The 19,334-nt window shown below is 43.7% G+C and overlaps 1 protein-coding gene across 2 annotated transcripts in view; it reads left to right on the top strand.

The window, feature by feature from the left end:
• PON1 (paraoxonase 1) overlaps nucleotides 1-19,334 on the top strand; it is a 30,211-nt gene that overhangs the window by 7,249 nt on the left and 3,628 nt on the right. The window contains exons 3-7 of one of the 2 annotated variants that reach the window (XM_059171164.1): nucleotides 1,025-1,098; nucleotides 2,290-2,458; nucleotides 6,202-6,328; nucleotides 9,583-9,783; nucleotides 11,048-11,129. In XM_059171164.1, the coding sequence (XP_059027147.1) occupies nucleotides 1,025-1,098; nucleotides 2,290-2,458; nucleotides 6,202-6,328; nucleotides 9,583-9,783; nucleotides 11,048-11,129 (653 nt within the window). The remainder of the gene's footprint in view (nucleotides 1-1,024; nucleotides 1,099-2,289; nucleotides 2,459-6,201; nucleotides 6,329-9,582; nucleotides 9,784-11,047; nucleotides 11,130-19,334) is intronic. The other variant, XM_059171165.1, reaches the window with a different exon arrangement.

Here is a 19,334-nt window from a genome sequence, read left to right as displayed (position 1 = left end):
AGGACAACTTGTTTCAGATCCACACTTTTGTTATGTTTTGTTTTGCTATGTTTAGAATTATTTATCTCTGTTGACTAAGGTTGGAAAGGCTAGACCATATGACTTACTCAGTCACATCAATAAGGTTAGCCAGCTATCTTACAGTGCAATCTTTCTCTAGAAAATAAATGATATTGATATTAGATATCACTTGATATTTGAAAAACAAACATCTCCACTAAGAGTATCAATATAAAATCAAAAATCTCCTTTGTCTCTAGGTTGATTGAGATTTTTAAAATGTACATGTAAAGTATAATTAACTTGGTGGTACTTTACTGATGGCTATAATTAATAGTAGATGTGTATCTTGCATATGAAATGTATCCCCATTTTACCTGAAGCATTTGGAATCTGCCTATGTTTCCAATATGGTTCTCAAAGAATTTATTGGATTTGGAATTAGGTATTAATAGGTATTGGTAGTTTAAACTGTGTCTTTAACAAAACAGCAAGCTGTTTTCAAATTATTGTCCCTTTTATAAATTTTGTGAATTTCCATGAACTTTATGTAAGACATTTCAGACTCTGAGGAAAAAGTTCTAGTCCATGAATTTAAAAAATACATATTAAAAGTAAATTTTAATTATACATAATTATATCAACATCTTCTAATTTTTATGGAATCATATTAGTCAATTTGAATAAGTAAATGTAAGAGTTAATTATTCTGGGGGCGCCTGGGTGGCTCAGTGGGTTAAGGCCTCTGCCTTGGGCTCAGGTCATGATCTCAGGGTCCTGGGATCGAGCCCTGCATCCGGCTCTCTGCTCAGCAGGGAGCCTGCTTCCTTCTCTCTCTCTGCCTGCCTCTCTGCCTACTTGTGATCTCTGTCTGTCAAATAAATAAATAAAATCTTTAAAAAAAAGAGTTAACTATTCTGAATCTATTAGATAAGAACTAAATATGTAGCCCCATTTTCCAGTTAAGAGCGATAAAGAAAACGATCACAGCTCTCTGTAATCGTCTGTAACAATCTGTATTCAGTATTCTCTTCTCTGGCAGAAACTGGCTCTGAAGACTTGGAGATACTTCTTAATGGGCTGGCTTTCATTAGTTCTGTAAGTGTTTTTCTTCTTTTACAGTGCTCTACACCATTTTCTAGATCCAACAGCTCAAGTCTTGTTTAAGCTTGCTATTTACCAACACTCACCTTCAAATAAAATAAGCAGCCATATGGCTCAAAAAGCAAAGTGTATATATGTCCTACACTGGTGTTAAAATTATTGCCATATGCCTTCTATGCATATTTGTACTCCTGTGTGTACACTGAACTTGAATATTACTTCATCTTCCATTGTGGCAAATTGTGAGTCCAATGAATTCAAGAATGGCTTTCCATCAATGGTCTATCACTGGAAGGATTTAAGTGGCAGAGTCAAATATTTAATGAATTAGGTGTATTTTTTTTTATATATACCCCTTCACATGTCATTTTAATTTTACTTTTTTCTTTTACACTTTTCAAAATGATCCCTTTAATCTAAAATTATTGATAGGCCATCCCACAATTTCCACACTTTGAAGAATAAAGCCACCATATTTATTGAACCTCTTCTGCATACAGACCACTGTGGTAGTGACATAGCTCAAAACAAAAGAAGTCAACTCCTTTCACTGCCTGTTGTAATTTATTTAGTCCAGTTTTCTCCTATGAAGTTGGAGGACAAGTCATCCTCTCCGGCAGTGTCTTGCAATCCCCCCTTTTAAAAGCAACAGAATAACATATTCTAAGCAAAATCTATATGGGACACCAACATCAAAAAAACAAAACAAAACAACCCAGCTTTGTTGTTCTAATTGAAGGCTAAGAAAGAAGTTATTTCTGGATTCACTAGACATCCCCTAAAACTGTCCCTGAGATGCTTCCAAGGAACCTGCCAGGAGACGTTCTAAAAGCCCGTGTTCTATCAGTATTCCTTGCCTGTATGACTGAAGCCCATTAGCAATTTCCCATTTGATCTATTTCTCCATTTTTTACCTTACTCATGATTTTGGAGCTGTGGTATGGGACACAAATGGCTTTGCTGTCATGGAAAGTGTCCAAGCCAGTGTGTTGTGTGGAGTGGCCTGGTGCAGCCTCTGAATTCCAGAAGCCCTCATGGGCCTATTGCACAAGCCAACCAAGAGGCTTCCCGTGTGGCCCTGTGACTCGAAGCAGACAGTAGGAACCCAGGTACCGTCTACCACCTCGATCAGCTTTTGGAGTAGGTGTAATGTGCCTTTTTTTTTTTTTCTTCATGTTTTATAAGGGATTAAAATATCCTGGAATAAAGAGCTTTGCACCTGATCAACCTGGCAAAATTCTTCTAATGGACCTGAATGAAGAAGATCCAACAGTGTTAGAACTGAGGGTCATTGGAAGTAACTTTGATCAGTCTTCATTTAACCCTCATGGGATTAGCACATTCACAGATGAAGGTAACACTATTTAATGTTCATGAAAAACAAAACTAAAATTTAAAAAATGTTAAAGAGTGAATATTTCCTCTCATTCAACTACAGTATAATCATGATTAATGTTACTCTTCTGTTAAACATATCCCCTATGTTAATGAAATATAATATTTTAACCCCTCTGATGCTTGAGAACACTTAAATACTTAAGATTTGTAATGCATTTACTTTTTAAAATACTGGCATTCACATTATCCCTATAATGACGATAGCAATAATATTTTGCCCTGATCACTAGAGGTTTTCCATTTTAAACAATTTTCCAGATCCAGAAATTTACAGGGATGGATTTTTCTAATGGAAGTCATCAGCAACCCAGAGATCCACTGACAGAAAGTCACTGTGGTCAGTTTTCTCTCAGCTCTGTCACCTTCCAGGCCTTTCTGCCCACTGGTATCTTTGTTTTGTCTTCAAACTACTTCTCCACATTTCAAAGCTATCAACATATCGCCCCCATCCCTCATGCTGTCTTTCCATTTCCTCCTTTATATATGCAGCTGTTTCCTGGGTCTCCACGTGAGTCCCGAACCCCCACTGCACACAGAAAACCCTGCAGGATCTGACACCAACTGCATTTATTTTCTTTTTACCTTTTGACCCCTTGTTTCTCCTGTCTTTCTCTCCCTACCTCTGGCAACCATCAATCCATGAACTTTGCATTGCGCTTTTTAGGTTTTAATTCTACATATAAAAGAGATCACATGCTTTAGTTTAGCATGGTGCCCTTAAGGTCCATCCATGTTGTCACAAATGGCAGGATTTTTTGTTCCTTTTTTATGGGTGAATAATATTTGTGTGTGTGTGTGTGTGTGTGTGTGTGTATGTGTGTGTTCATCATTGATGGACACTGACATTGTTTCCATGTCGTGACTACTATAAATAATGCTGCCGTGGACATGGGGGAGCATATATGTTTTCAAGGTAGTGTTTTGGGTTTTTTTAGATCAATACCCAGAATGGAATTCTTGGGTTATCTGGTAGTTATCTCTTTAAATTCTTCAAGAAAACTCCACAGTGTTTTCCAGAGTGGTTACACCAGTTTGCATTCCCAAGAAGAGTGCACAAGGGTGCACTGACTGTGTAGATTGCTGTTTTGACATTTTAATGTTCATTCTTCCCATCCATGAGCACGGAGTAGCTCTCCATTTGTTTGTGTCTTCTTCAGTTTCTTTCACTAATGTCTTACAGTTTTCAATATATAGGTCTTTCCCTTCCTTGCTTAACTTTTTTCTTAAATACTTTATTCTTTTTGATGCACTTGTAAATGGGATTATATTATTTCTCTTTTGTGTATTGATTTTGTATCCTGCAACTTCACTGAATTGGTTTGTTGGTTTTAACAGCGGGGAGTTTTAAAGAGCGTAATGACCAGACCCCAGTGCCAAATATTCTGACTCTGTCAGTCTGAGGCAGGCCTGGGTGGTAGGACTTGTTAAAAGTTCTCCAGGTGATAAAATGTAAAGCTACGGTTGAGAAACCCCTCTGTCGTCCCGGCCTCCCTCTCCTCAGCTGACAGTCCTCCCGACCACCTTTCTTCCAGAATTTCCCCATTGTGGGCGACTAAAACCGCTGCCTTGAAAGTTGTCAGCAACGTCCTCACTGACAGGCCTTCTCTCTCCCAGGTCGCCTATCTTCCCTTCCTCCCTTCCCTCCTTCCTCCACCTCATTTATGCTGTTGACCACTTTCTCCTTCAAGTGCTTCTCCCCAATACCCCAATATACTTATCAAGCTTAGTTCTGATCCTACCGCGGTACCCACCCACCCCCGCCCCCATTCATTGTGTTGTCACGCATTTCAAATTTTCTGAACATTCCCCAAAACACTGATCTTTTATCTCCTCTTCATTTGCTCTAGTTCAGACAGTTCAACCAAGTCACACCTGCTAACTGTTCCTGCTTTCGGGGAGAATTCCATTAATCGGGCATTCCATTCCCTCAAACTGACTAGATTATTCTATTTGAGTTCCTCTCCTATAGCTGCTTTAAACTCAACAGGTTGAAAGCTGATTTTCCATCCTTTTATCTTTCCTTCTTTACCTTCCTACCCCATACCCTCTTCTCTGTATACATATATAGGCCCCTTTCAGTGATCTCTCCACCCACATAGCAACATTGTATTTTATTTTGCAAACATTACGTGCAAAGAAATATACTGTTGGGTACGTGTATGCTTTTAAAAATAAAAGGGAGTCGTATTACCCAAACCCTTCTATAAAGTGCTTCCACATTTGATATTGCATTATGGACTCCTGTCTATGACGTGCATTTAGAGCTCCCCTGCAATGGATTCCTCCCCTGTTCAGGATTCAGATGCCTGGGAGTGCAGCAATATAGCTCTTCTGCTGATGGATAGTCAGCCTGTTTCTGCCTTTATGTTCATGGTGAACAGTGCCAAAATAACCATTCCTGTGTATATATCTTCTGTTGAGCATTTCCTTAGGATAAATGCCTAGAGATAAAATCTGCCACACAGAATATGAAGCTGGGTTTCAGTGCTCACTTCAGTGTTTGATTTCTGACTTCCCCATTCCTCAGCCATCATTAGGGACTTTTGATACTTCCTGTCACTTCTTGTCAACGCCATCCTTCTGGCCCTGTCTCTTCTCTCCCTACACCTGGAATACTGCTGTTAGTGTAACGTCATGTTACCCCTTGGCTCCAAGTTCCCAGTAAGTAAGCCCTGGGTCCTTACCCTGAGCCCTAACAAGACTGGCCTTGGCTACCTACTTTTATGGCTGCAGGCTTCCCACTTTTTTCTTTCACTCCATCTACTCCATCCACAACCTCACTATTAAGAGATAAGGTCCTGCCTCAGGCCCTTTGCACATTCTCTTCCCTCACCTGGGAATGCTCTTTCTCCAGATACTTACGTGATTTGGTCTCCTATATCATTTAGGTTTCTGCTTTAACATCACTTCAGAACTTCCCTGATGGTCATTCTTTTATCTAGTCTTATTTTTCCTTTGTAGCACTTAATACCAATTAAAATAAACACTTGTTTATCCAATGGTCTAACTACCAGGAGCCTCCTGGTTGGCTTCTCTGTTTAAATCTCTTCCACTCAACCTACTAAACTTTGCACTGTTTTTCTTTCAGTACCAATTTGTTCACATCAAAGGTTTCCAAAGACTTGCTGCTTCTTAAGGCAAGACTGTAATAATCTAACTTCACTTGCCAACTCTAATCACACCATCTTGACCACTTAGATTGATCTCTTTTATGTCTTAAAGCGGGACTGATTCACGGAAGCTGCCTCCTCTTTGATAGCATCTCTCAGGTGTTCTTTTTATGGAATTTATCATTTTACATTGTGTGAGTTATATCTCAGCACACCTTCTCCTGTTGGTGTTTTCCACACCAGCTATCTCTTTTATCTCAACTGTGCGTCTTGCTGAGACCATTTGCAATAGAAAGCTTAACAAGCTCTTTGGAGTTTTAGCATCAAGCCTTGCTCATTCTTAAGTTGAGAATCTTTCTCCCCCCTGTGGTGTTTGGAGGTGTTTAGAGACTGTCACTAGTCCTTCCTTTAGCCATTTTTTTTCTTTGAAGCAATCACAAGTGCTTCTCTCTACAAGGACATGAAAATATTCCATTTACCTGACACCCTAAGTACTAGTTGGAGGTGGGTTGAAATTGCTCTTTGGAGACAGGGCTGACAGCTGAGAGCTCAGTTAATGTTTCGATTTTTGTTTTTAATCTCTTCTCAGATAATACCGTGTACCTGCTGGTGGTGAACCATCCAGATTTTAAGTCCACAGTTGAGTTGTTCAAATTTCAAGAAGAAGAAAAATCACTTTTGCATCTGAAAACCATCAAACACAAACTTCTGCCTAAGTATTGAGATATACCATATTTCTATTTCCCTTTTAACACCAGTGGGTGGTTAATTCACCACTGGTTTTTCCTTCCAGCCAGAATGGGAGGGGCAGATAATGGCTGGTTGACTCTCCTTTCTAATCATCACAAACACTTCCAAATGTTCTTCTGCAGATACTTTTGAGGATTCAGATCTCTGAGAGAAGACCCTTTCTCTTCCTCTTTCACTTCCCAGGCTGGCTGGGTGCTGAATTATGGCTCCCAGGCTCAGAATGGCCTTCAAGCTGTTATTAAGACGTAACTCTGTTCTTCTCCAAAACCAGTCTTTGTATTTCAAACCCACACCAATTTCACAGACAATTCCTACATCATGAGCTTTCTTCTTTATTCATTTATTTCTTCTTGTATTAAAAAATTAAACCTTTGATATTTCTATGAATTAGAAACATAAACCCAAGGGAGACTGCAATCTGGTATCTCTAAGACCTCCCCGCCCTACCCCTCCTGCTCTTTGGGCACATGATATATGGAGTAACAGATCTGTGGTTCACACTCAGCTCCAATCTTAAGTTTCTTGACAATGTAACATAAGGAAAAAGAAAAAACCCAGGGTATCCCTGATCCCAGTCAACCCAAGCCCAAATCAACCTCCTCACTTGCCTTAAGATTTGGTTTGTGAGGCTTGTGATGGATTTGGAACAAAAGTCTGACACAGTCTTTCCAAACTGTCTTTATCCTCGAATCTTGAGATTGTCTAGAATCCCAACCTTTATTTGAATGATTAGCAGATAGTACTCGACTACCTCAGTATCCGTAAATCTAGATTTTTCTTAAAAGGTGTGTTATTTACATGTGGGGACCTAGCAGAGGGCCTGGCACACAGTGTTTCCAGGATCCCCCTCCTCTCTTTTCTTACCTGGTGGTTCTGAAGACAAGGAAACTGCAACTGGAGAGAAATTGAGTTACTGGATGAAGGTCAATCAGCTAATTAGTAGCTGTGTAGGAACCACATGGCCCAAGTCTTTTTCTGTGTCCCTAAGATGAGTGCAAATTCAGAGAACAGCTTTTGGTGCAACAGTTTATTTATACATTCTTTCAAAAAATGTATTTTGGAAAGAGAATAAGGATACTGAATGTCTGGTGAATGTGCCACACTACCCAGATTTAAATTAGGGAAAAGTATATAAAATAGAGAAGCTGGGCTAATAATAATTGCAATAATTATGATAGTAACAATGAGTTTTAACTATAAGTTAGGGCTATAATAACCAATTTAAACCGATTACTTTATTATCTTTCTACAAATACCATCTTAATTAGGTGTTATTATTGTAGGGCATTTGGAGTATTTAACTTGCCCCAGAGAATACCATCAGCAAAACAGCAGAGCTGGAATTCAAACCCTGCTGACTTGAGGCTGAAGCTGCTGCTCTGAGCCAGTCTGAAATAGTGAAAGCTTACTTTGTTTATTTCACAGTTAGTCTTGGAAGTCTCAGATTTGTCCAGATTCCCAGGGTTAGAGTATTTTTTTTCCTGGGCCAACTGCAAAAATACGTGTCTTTGGCAACATAGAACCAAATGAAAAACCGGGGTGCCACAAGTAACTAAAATTCTGGTCTCCCAACTAACTGAAGGTCTAGGCCACGTGTGTTTTCTGCTTTGTATTTAATGACTGTTTATGCTTTGCTTATAGCGTTAATATTCCTGTTACTAATCTATCACAATTGAAGTATGTCATTAATGATAACACAAAGGTCATAACTGATCATCTTCTATAGGCCAGACACAGTGCCAAGGTCTTGATATTCCTTCTTTCACTTCATCTACCCTAACCTCACAAGGTTCAGAGAGGAAACTGCGGTGTAGGTTTCAGTGACAGGCTGTGGCCCCATAGACAATAACAAGCAATGTCCGCATTCAAATGGGGTCTATCAGATCTCAAAGCAATTACTCTGCAATATTCTTCTCTGTTCTTTTTTACAAAAAACAGGCCCATGATTTGTAAAGTATGCTCACTTTGGAAATTTACTTTTAAAAAAGAGAGGGGGAAAAACGAGAGAGGGAAGAGAAAGAGAGAGAGATTTATGCCTGGATCCTATACACACTAATCCTAAATTCCTAGACCTTTCTTCTCATGTCGTGGTAGTTAGTGGTCATCATTGATGGAGGGGTTCAGCGAGTGGCAGGCATTCTACAAAGCCCACAACAGGCATTGCCTTATTGCGATTTCCAGTGAGACTCCACAGATTAAGATTCTGACCCTTAGTCTTATATTAATGAGCTGCATGACTTTGGGAAAATTGTTTAACCTCTCTTTACAGATGAGAAAACTGAGACTCTGGGTGCTTATCTAACTGGCCCAGGAGCCCAGAGCTGCGTCAGAGCCGCTGTGCTAGCCATTACGCCCTCTGCAATGGAGCGGAGATAATTCTCTCCCAGATAATAGCCCTGGGGAACTTCTGTCACCTCAATCAGCAGAGAATGACTCACTTATGTGTTCACTGTTGTACCTATTAAAGCAGAAAAATAGACTCATATATCTTAGATTTTCAGTAACGGAGAGAGAATCAAAATCAGAAAGAAAATATGCCATAGCATCCCGCTTCTGAGCATTCTTGCTTGCAGACATTTTCCTCAGTTCAGCATCGTGAAAATTTAAGGCCAGAAGTGACCTTTTAAGATGGAGAGATAGAGCTGTCCAGCTCATCCTCCTTTTACAGATAAGGAAACTGAGGCCCTGACGTGCAAAATGATTAATTTTACCTAAATTGCACAACTAATCGTGGTAGAGCTTTTACTAAAATGCAAATCTCAAGATTGTCAGTGGTTTTTCCCTCCCTCCGCGTGATGATAGCCTAGGCTATTCTATATGAGAGTGACTTCTGTATGAACGAACATAAATGCATTTTGCCCTGATAATGATTCCTGGCCTAATTTAATGTCTGCTGATTTTAGTATATCTACACACACACACACACACACTCATAACCCATCACACTATTTTTCCGATATAGTTAATAGGATTTTTATGTTACATTGCTATAGTAACCTTTTAGGGTTTTGTTTTTTTTTTTTAGAGTAAATATTGTCTTTGAAGATCATATAGGTGGGATTGATGTCATATTAATTCTGTGACATAAAGACTGGAGTGAAAACTTCATCCTATGTCTTGATTTTGGGAACAGCCATTACTGAATGCTAATCAATGCCTACTCCTGTAATGTACAACACCTTCACCTGGATATACCCTGTATGTGTGTTTCAATTTGCAGTTTGAATGATATTGTTGCTGTGGGACCTGAGCACTTTTATGCCACAAATGACCACTATTTTGTTGACCCCTACTTGAGATCCTGGGAGCTCTACTTGGGTTTAGCGTGGTCTTACGTTGTTTACTATAGCCCAAATGAAGTTCGAGTGATGGCAGATGGATTTGATCTTGCTAACGGAATCAACATTTCACCTGACGGCAAGTATGTGAACTGTTTATCACGCGTTTCCCCAGATTCTCGTTAGCTCTCTTTAGAACGGACTCATTTTCTAAACTACATGATATGCTCTAACGTGTCATCCTGGTAAAAGGAAATTAGGAAGAATCTTAAAATATCTTAATTTTTCAGGGGATAAAATGTATCAAGTCAAAATTTTCTATTTTGTGTAAGCATATTCTTCTAAGTTTGCGGGGAGGGATGTATGCATTAAGAAGGGAAACTGGGATAAACATTCAGCATTTCTAAACAACTTTGCTTTGAGGGAAGCGTTTTGAGGGCGTAATAAGATGAACTGCATGTAGTTATATATCTCAGCTGTGCTGTTTGTGACAAGATAAAGAGCCTGCACCAAAGTGTAAATCAAGACACTTCTTTCTCCATCAAGAAAGTGTTACTGAAGGCGAAGAGTCCGTTTATCGAGGGAGTGTTCCTCATGGTGTAGTTGATTTACATTATTATTTGATGATGACCCTGAAACAAATGATTCACAGAGAAACCCTGGTCTGGGGACCACACTTTGGGTAACATTAGTCTGTCTACAAAAGCCATGTATGCAGTCCTACATACCCTTCGTCATCTTCTGTCATCAGGGATTTCAGGAGTTGGTAACATGATTAGAGGAAACAGTTCAGTTTTCAGTTATTTATAGCATTGCCTGGTTTTACAAAGTAGCAGATAATACATAGTCATTTCTCTCTTTGTTCTGGGATGCCCTGCCTTCAAAATACTAAATGCGCAGGGTCAGAACCCGGCTCAGGGTAGGAGTGGGGGAAGGTTTCTCTCGGCCAAGCATCTTGTCTCCTCTCATACTTTCTCTGGCCTAAAACAAGGGCCTGGTTGCCAAAGGGCTTTCCTGCAGCCTGCCCGAGAGAACTCACTGTCCTCTGAGAGGCAGAACCTGGGGATTGTCGCCATGTTGACCAGCGAAGAGAAGTGGTGTAACAACATTTTACACCCAGATATTTAGAACTGGTACTAGGGCTGCGTTTCTTCCCTCCTGATCAGGGACAACTAGGTTCCTACCTTAGGAAGTAACTTTTCAGAAATGAAAACTCCATTGTACATTGTAAACTCATTGAGTTGGGTTTCTGTTTTATTTTTTTTACAATTGGGTGTGCTTTGAGAGGGATTGCATTTTCCTGTCTCCAAGCAGAGTTCTCTCCTAAGAAGAGTTCTCCCAGCTTCACCATAACCTTCTGAGCCGTATTACTTCAAGTGCTTTGATGTAGTTCTTTCTTCTTTGAAGGTATGTCTATATATCTGAATTGCTGGCTCATAAGATTCATGTGTATGAAAAACACGCTAATTGGACTTTAACTCCATTGAAGGTAAGATGTATTAACACTATAAGTTTGCAGAGTGATAATTAGATTCTAATTGATTTGTGAAATTAAAAGTGAGCAAAAAAGGATTGTCTAATTGGAGCGGGTGAGAACCAATTTTTCACTTCTTTATTAAGAGTCAACAGCATCGTGTGTGTTTGTTGTTCACTTTGGTTCAGCGGCAGAGTGGGGAGGAGCAAGCCCAGTATCTCACCTATGAAACTTGGATTCTTTCTGCCCTAATGAATTCTCACGGCTTAGTTTCCCGTCCCTTCCTCTTTTGCTCCCTTCCTCCCGCTTCCCCCCCCCCTCCTTCCCCTCTCTCCCACCCTTCCATGTTTTCCTCCATGTTGATGAAACAGCCCAGAAATCACCTCAACTGGTAGTTCCGATGACAGCGCTCTCCACGATAGTTAAACATCGTGAAAACATAATAAAAAACCCAATAAAGTATCAAGGACTCCCAGCGGCCACTCCGCACCCCTGACGCCCATCACTTCGCCCCCTTTGTCTCTGGCGCTTCCCCCTGCTTGGTGTCCCTGAGCTCACCAGGTGGGGACCCACCTCCGGTGGCGCACTCAAGTTCCCTCTGCTCTGATCATCTTCCTCCAGCTCTCTGTGGCTCTCTTCTTCATACCTTTCCAGTTTCCTCTAGAATGTCACCTCTGCGAGGCCTTTCCTGGCTACCTCATCTCGGCTTGCGACTCTGCCCGCCTAGCTACACACACACTGCGAGTCTGCAACCTCAGGGGCTTCCTGGTCCAGTCCGAGCCGCCCTCTTCCCCTGCCTCCACACACGGAGGGCGAGGAGAGGCCGAGAAGGAGGGAGGCCACTCTGCATTGCTCGGTGGCAGGTTCAATAAACAAGGGCCCTCAGCTACTTGACTTGTCTTGGGCGCTGCAAGAAGACTAGCTCTCTGCACCTGCCCACTGGAATCTTAAACGTTTATATAGAGCACTTAATAGGGGTTCGGTCACATATACTGTCCAGAGGGGCTCAGCAGAGCCCCTCTTACTCCATCAAGGCCGTGTTCCTGGAATGGCTCCCACTGTGTGCACAGTGGGCAGAATGCACATTCCAAGGACAGGGAAGGGGACGGGACACCTTCAGTTGTCCAAGTTCAGCTGGAGGTTCAGCCAGAGGTCATGTCCTCCCAAGGACCTCCTCCAACATGCCATCCCTCGTGACAGCTCTTACGATCTCATACACCCAGCTCTTGTGCAACATGTCCTGAGCAGTTAGTGATGGTCGGGGGGTGGGGGGGGTCCACTGGCACGGAGGCAGCGAAGTTAGTGCGTTTGTGCTAGGGAAAACACAAATTACTGCAGTGATTCCCCAAATCAATGACAATTTTTTTTTCATCCAAGAGCCCCATGATCCGAACCGCTGATTGATTTATTAAGTCCCCCAAGCTGAGGTCAGATCACTCTAGGCGTTCACTTGTGTCCTCATGTGATTTGATAGAGACGACACTCCGGCACATTCACCAGGTGTGAACCCACAGAATTCTGTTCGGATAATGGCAAAGAGGTGGTAAGTAGTGTTCGAGGCCATCCGGTTTTGGAGGACAGCTTTGGTTATTAGAGACATTTCAGTGTTCGGTAAGGACAGGCTCCTCATTTACAGCTTACTGGATGAGTTTGGCCAGGGCTTTGCCAGTCTCAGGGGATGGCCTTGGACTTCTTTGGTAGTTGTCTTGGCTGTTGCCTTGGTCATTGTTTAAAACACGTTGGGCATGCTACTGCTGTGTAGACCAAGTCACTCTATTTTGAGGACACTAGAGCCTCCTTGGAAATATGCCCTCCCACTGGGGCTCTGGGGTGGCTACTCTTTTTATGCATCTCTTCTCTGTATCTCCTAAAGGGTATGTTGCCAGAGCTTGTATCCAAGCGAGGACGTGGCTTCCTGATTGCCAGGGGGTGTCACCCCTGCCTGAGCTGCGATGTGGACAATGGGGACAGCCTCAAATCCCTGCAGGCCAGCACAAATGTTTTGCCGCTTATCCTGATTGCGCCAGAACTTATTCCCATCATCCACCCCTTGGCTTGCCACCCTTCCAGCTGTAGGATTAATCCCTTTACAACAGTCCAAAGGTCAATGCAAAGGGTTAAGGGTCAGGGCTCTGGAGTGACCACTAGTCAAACCACCCGAGTTCAGGCCAGGGGCCGCTGCGGATTCTTCCTGCTTCCATCCAGATGGTGTCAGTGTTGGGCTGAAGAGCAACTCCGGTTTGGGGGAGGAGGGATGGATTCCCTGGACTAGATCCATCCCCCACTCTACAAGCTGCAAGGACTGCCATGGAAAGAGGGGGAGAGGGCAATGCGTCTCCTCTACCAAGCCTAGTAGTGCCTGTGTTTCTGGAGACAGTGGGCAGGTGGGCAGGGTGCTCCTACGCTGCGGATCAGAAGGTAGTCAACGTTGGGCTTTGAACCATGGCAGAGATGCGTGGATGGAACATAGTCCCAACCTACCCCTTGATAGGAAAGGAAGTTCTTACTTTGATGCCCTCTTCCTTCCCGAAAGCACCCTCACCCCCCACTCCGGAGCAGTGCTGCATATATGGCTAAGAGCTCTTGCTCTAGGGGGTGTATGGAGTTTCTATCCCCTCTGGGACCAAAAGCTAGGGGTACTCTGTCCTCCTGTTATCCCCACACAGTGCCCACAGACACATCTAATTCTAACTCAAATAGCATCTAACATTTAACTCAAATAGCGGCCCTGCCTGCGAGATGCCCGGGGCTGTAATCTCCTTCACTAGTATATTTGCTTTCTCCAAGGGAACCTGCGGCCCTGGTTCCCAGTTGCACACATGTCCTTTCTTTATCAGTCTGTATCAGAGACAGAGACATCATGCCAGATGGGGAATGAAAGTCCTCCAAAACCCCCAAATCCCTACAAAGGTTTGCACCGCTTTCAAGTCCTTAGGGCTTGTTAAGCTTACGCCTTATCAATCACATTCTGGAACGCATGTCTTGCCCAACCACATGACTCGCAAACGCCTGTGGCTGTTCCTGGGCCTTGAGTTTTCTGTGGGCTCATGACCCATCTTCTCCCTTGCAACTGTTCCAGGAAAGCCTGCAGAATGTCCTGCGGTGTGTTCTTGGATACTGTCTCCTATCTCTTTATGCGCCCAAGCAATTTATGTTGTTTAACAGTTACCATTTTCTGAAGGGGTTGCAGGCGTGCTGGTTCGTGGTGCGTCTTCCCCCTCAGCGCTGGTCTGATTACCAGAATCCAGGGTCAGATCCCTGAGAGAGGTTTGCAGTTCCATCTCGTAGGACATCAACGCCCCGTAGATTCTCTGGTATTGCACTGAGAAGAACCTCATATTCCTGGGAGGAACACTAAATCCGTCAAAGAACCTTCTTAACCGTAACCATTTGCTCTCTGTAATCACTGATGGTGCTGAAAACTGAGGGTCACCATGGGTCAGAGTGCATTTGGATCTAGCAGCCACCAGAGCTCCTAGAGGACCAGCAAAGAGCGAGTTCAACTTGACGCCTCTGATCATCTCCACCTGCCCGCACCTGGAGGCAGTCCTGGCCTGTCTCTATACCTGGGTTAGGGAGGCACCCACCCCAAATAGCACTGTTTTCCTGAGGCTCCTGCTGGAGCCGGCAGGGCATCAGGGACAGTAAGAGGCAGAAGGAACAGGTCTGAATTGTTGTTCAAGTTTTGTGGCTTTCCGCAGGCCAGTGAACACAGTGTTGGGTTGTCAGTTTCTCTGTTCTGGGGAGGTCCCTGCAGCAAGGAGATTAAACCCCATTTGTTTCGGGGTTGTTTTTACTGGACCTTGACAGCTGATTGGGAAAGCCTTTAGGTTTTATGGGGGAGCTCTCTGTCTCAGGCCTTTCCCACATCCTGTACCAGTCCCAGGATTTGTCAGTTTTCCCTAAATTGACAACAGATTGCCCAGCACTATAGATATCTTGTCCCGCCACTGGCCGCAGCATGGACATGAGGGTCCCATAACAGGTGTCGGTGGTGAACTGGGGTACAGGATGTTTCATTCTTGCTGTGAACGTGGCCTAATGAGGACCTTCAAAGCCAGGGGCAGAGATTGCCTATCTCATTCCCAACTCCCAAAGGGTTGTCCGACCTCCTCTCTAGATTTTCAGGGTTCCACATGCCCAGGGAGGGGCCCTCACTGGGCCAAACCTCCCTGCAGGCTAGGATAATCCAGTCCAGAAGGGAGTGTTACTTTGAACCTCTGAGTGCTATGCAGGTGCAGCGGGGGGCCGAGTGTGTGGTGATGTCACTCATTTTCTCTGCTTTCTGCCCAGAGAAATGCCATGTCCCCCACATCCCATAAATGTACTAACCACACTGAAATACTTGCTCTGGTCTTTTGCTGGAACGTGGCAGCTGTATCAATAAACTCAGCGGAAGTACCCTCTCTCTTCATGAACGTTTCCTCCGTTGGAGGCTGCCCTACTGGCTGGGGTCATTGTGGTGCTTTTGCTTTCCTTTGTCCCCAGGGTTGGACAGCATGGGGCGTTTAGTTCCCTTCACAGCAACTTCTTCACCCTCCCCATTTTCCCAGGCATTCCACCTCTTAGCTTCCCAGTCAGACCTTGTCACAGCACTCGGACCTTAATCCTCAGCAGCTGGGACTTTGCAACATGGTGTGCATAGTCTTCAGCTGATGATTTGTTCTCTCCCTTTGTCGGCCAGCCCCAAAGCTACAGAGTAGCGAGCACCCACATATCCTTCTCTAACCTCTTCTCACTTTCTTTCTTTCTTTCCTTTTTTTTTTTTAATTTAATGTATTTATTAAATAGTGGACACATTACCTTCAGGTGTACAACATAGTGATTGGAGAACTCCGTACACAACTCCATACTCATCACAAATGTCATCACCGTCTGTCACCACTGTCACCATACAATGGTATTACAGTATTATTGACTATATTTTCGTCTGTCACTTACTTATTTTAACCTGCAGTTTATACCTCTTCATCTCCTTCAGCTATTTTGCTATCCCCCACAGCCTTCGCCTCTGGCAACCCCCCAGTTTATTCTCTGTACTGTTTCCTTTGTTTCTTTGTTCATCTGTTCAGTTTTTTTAGATTCCACAGATCAGTGAAATCATATGGTATTTGACTTTCTCTGTCTGACTTATTTCACTTAGCATGATATTCTCTAAGTCAAGCCATGTTTTTACAAATGGTGAGATCTCATTCCTTGTTCTGGCTGGGTAGTGCATGCGATCAGTGGGCACTGGCAGGGATCGGTGAGCTCATGGTAGTCCTTAGGGATTGGCCATGGGGTCACCCTTCCCCACACAGAGGTCAATGGCCAACTCGGGGTTTCCTCCAAGGACACCTCCTTTCTAGAGCCCCTTTCTTTGGTCTCCTCCTGGCTAACTCACCAATTATTAGCTTGCAGTCTGGGGAGCTTCCTGGGTGCAATCTGAAAATGGTCTCTTGTCCCCATACACGGAGAGGGCAAGGAGAGATCAAAAAAGAAGGCAGACCATTCCGATTGCTGGGTGGCAGGTTTAATAAGAGAAATGACATATGAGGCTTGTCTTGAGCAGCCGTGGTACAAGTCGATCTACACACCCTCCGACCAGAATCTTAAAAGTTTACGTAGAGGTCTTAACTGGATTCAGCCACACACACTGTCCAGATGGTCTCAGTAACATGTTACTCTCTCAAGGCTATGTCCTTGGAACAGCTCCCACTGTGGAAACAGTGGGCAGAATGTATATCCCAAAGATAGGGGAGGAGTCAAGGAGCCTCCAAATGCTTGGGTCCAGCTTGAGGATCAACTGGGGGTCACTTCCTCTTGATGACCTCCTCCAAAACACACACACACTTCTTTTCTCCTGATGGCTTTAAATTCCCTTCAACATTCATTGCTAATATTACATATTTTACTTACATTTTGTAAGTGAAATGCTATATATTTTATCTGTCCTATCGGCCGTCCTTTCCACTAGGGTTTAAGTGCCAGAAGGACAGGGTGTTTTCTCTTTGTTCCCGAAAGAGTTCCCAACAGGTAGTAGGCACTCAACAAAGACCTGTTCAGTTAATACGATGGGGCTGGGTACGATTCAGGGGTTTAACTTCCACCTCCATCGATTATGATCTGATCTGAAGGTTTGGGTCAGAAGAAGTAAAAACACAAAGGAGAGGAAAGAGGAAGAAGCAGGAAAGTGGAGCTGGGTGAAGGTAGTCCTCTCTCCCTTACAAACAGGACCTGGCTGTCTTGCCGCAGCCGTCCCCAGCCCGAGGCGCCGTCACCAGGCCCTGCGGGGTGGTTCCCATCAGGACATGCAATGTGCTGTCGTGAGGGGCTTCACTGCGGGAAAATGAGCTCAAAGCAGCATCCAACGTGGCATCACGTTTGACATTAAAAATCATCGGTGTGGCCAATTTGGTATTAGCGGAAGTAAAATGGAATTTCACACACTCCTACTGGCTGACGGAATGAAAAGGAATGGTGGTTGTAACAATAGTTACTTTTGCAAATTGAATGTTAATTTTATAAGACTGGAGCCCCATCCAATAGATATTCAACACAGAAGGGTAAAGACGCTGGTCCTGCCAAGGACCTATTTGACATTTGGCTTCCACTTTTGGCAACAGGTAAGGCCCCATCTGCTGACGTAACAATTCAGTTGAGTCTACTTCTGTGACTCCATTATTTTTTTTCTTTTGAAGGAGTGGGTAATCAAGATGAGTTAATTCATTAATACTTGGAGCATCAGGAAATTTGATAAATGAGCTGCAACTGATCTTAGAATTTGTGATGAGGTGTGGGTGGGTTTATGTCCTGTCAAAATGTGGTATGCACAGACAATGGAATATTATTCAGCCTTAAAAAGGAATGCAGTCCTAATACATGCCCCCACATGGATGGAACCTTGAGGATCTCATGCTAAGTGAAGTAAGCCAAACCCGAAAGGACAAATATTGTGTGATTCCACTTATATGAGGTCCTAGAATAAGCAAATTCATAGACAAAAATTGGAATAGGGGTCACCGGGGAATCACGGAGATAGGAATGGGGAGATATTGGGTACAGAGTTTCTGTTTGGGATGATGAAAGTTTCTGGAAATAGTTGGGGGTAATGCTTGCAAAACCCTGTGAGTGTACGAATGCCACTGAATCTTACCTTTAAAGTGGTTAAAATGACACATTTCATGTTATGTGTATTTCACCACAATAAAATAATCCCCTCCTCCATAAAAAGAAAAAAAAAATTCCAGGACACAGCCAATGAATTAGTCCTACTTCAGTGCTTTCCCATTCTCTAAAAATTGGGATACTTGTTAACAGAGGACACAGTTTTTTGCAATGAGAATCATTTATTCAGTTTCCTTTATCAAGAAATGTACCATCTTCCACTTGGCTTTGTGGAAGCTTGAAATGTGTCGTTGCGTGCATTGTAGTGAGTGAGTTTTGCTAGGAATTAGAGATCTACAAGACAGGAGTTAGTTGCTGGGCCCAAAAGGGGTTCCCTGCGGGACTGTCAGCTCCGCCTGGGCAGGAGACAGGTCTGCCACTTACCAGTACCCGCTCTCCGGGAGCTGAGCTGCTTCCAGAGCACACGGTGGGAACTCAGTAATCGTGTGTCAAATGAACAGGTACCCCGTGCTTGGGTGTCCTTCTCTTCTCTCACCCCAGCTCACATCTCTGGAGGGTTTCAACCGCCATGCAGTTCAGAAATCGACAGCTACCCCTCCCAAAGCCAGCAAACAGCACAGAGCCCCCAGACACACATTTTCCTTGTCTAAAGAAAATGGCGGGATCTACGTAGATTGTCTGACACTGTGATGGATGGGTGTTTGCAGGGACAGAGAAGGCCTGGGGCTGATTCTGGCCAGAGGATGTCTGCTTGGCTGCCTCCTTTGGCCGACCTGGCCTGTCTCCAGGGAAAGAATGGATGATGGCTCTGGGAGGAGGCTCTGCTGGGGGGCTTGGCCCCTGCAGCCCCATCATGGACTTGCGGGGAGAGGTCTCATTTAGAGCAGGGAGCCCAGGGCAGGGCAGCGCCAGTTTGCCGCAGCTCCCCGCCCACACTCTGGCCTCTGCAGTGAGTCACCAGCAGCTATTACATGGTCTCTAGGCACTGAGGTGTCCTGGCCTCTGTTTGAGGTACACGGTAGATATTACTTCTCCAACGGAGAGCTGGAGGTAAACAAATAGATGTGATTTCTCCCAGTAGAAGGCAGCCAAGATGATGAATGGTAGAATTAA

This window comes from Mustela lutreola, chromosome 4 (genome assembly GCF_030435805.1).
Source record: "Mustela lutreola isolate mMusLut2 chromosome 4, mMusLut2.pri, whole genome shotgun sequence".
In the NCBI taxonomy this organism is placed as follows: domain Eukaryota; kingdom Metazoa; phylum Chordata; class Mammalia; order Carnivora; family Mustelidae; genus Mustela; species Mustela lutreola.
The sequence above is the reverse complement of the archived record's forward strand: the minus strand, read 5'-3'. Positions and strand labels throughout refer to the sequence as shown.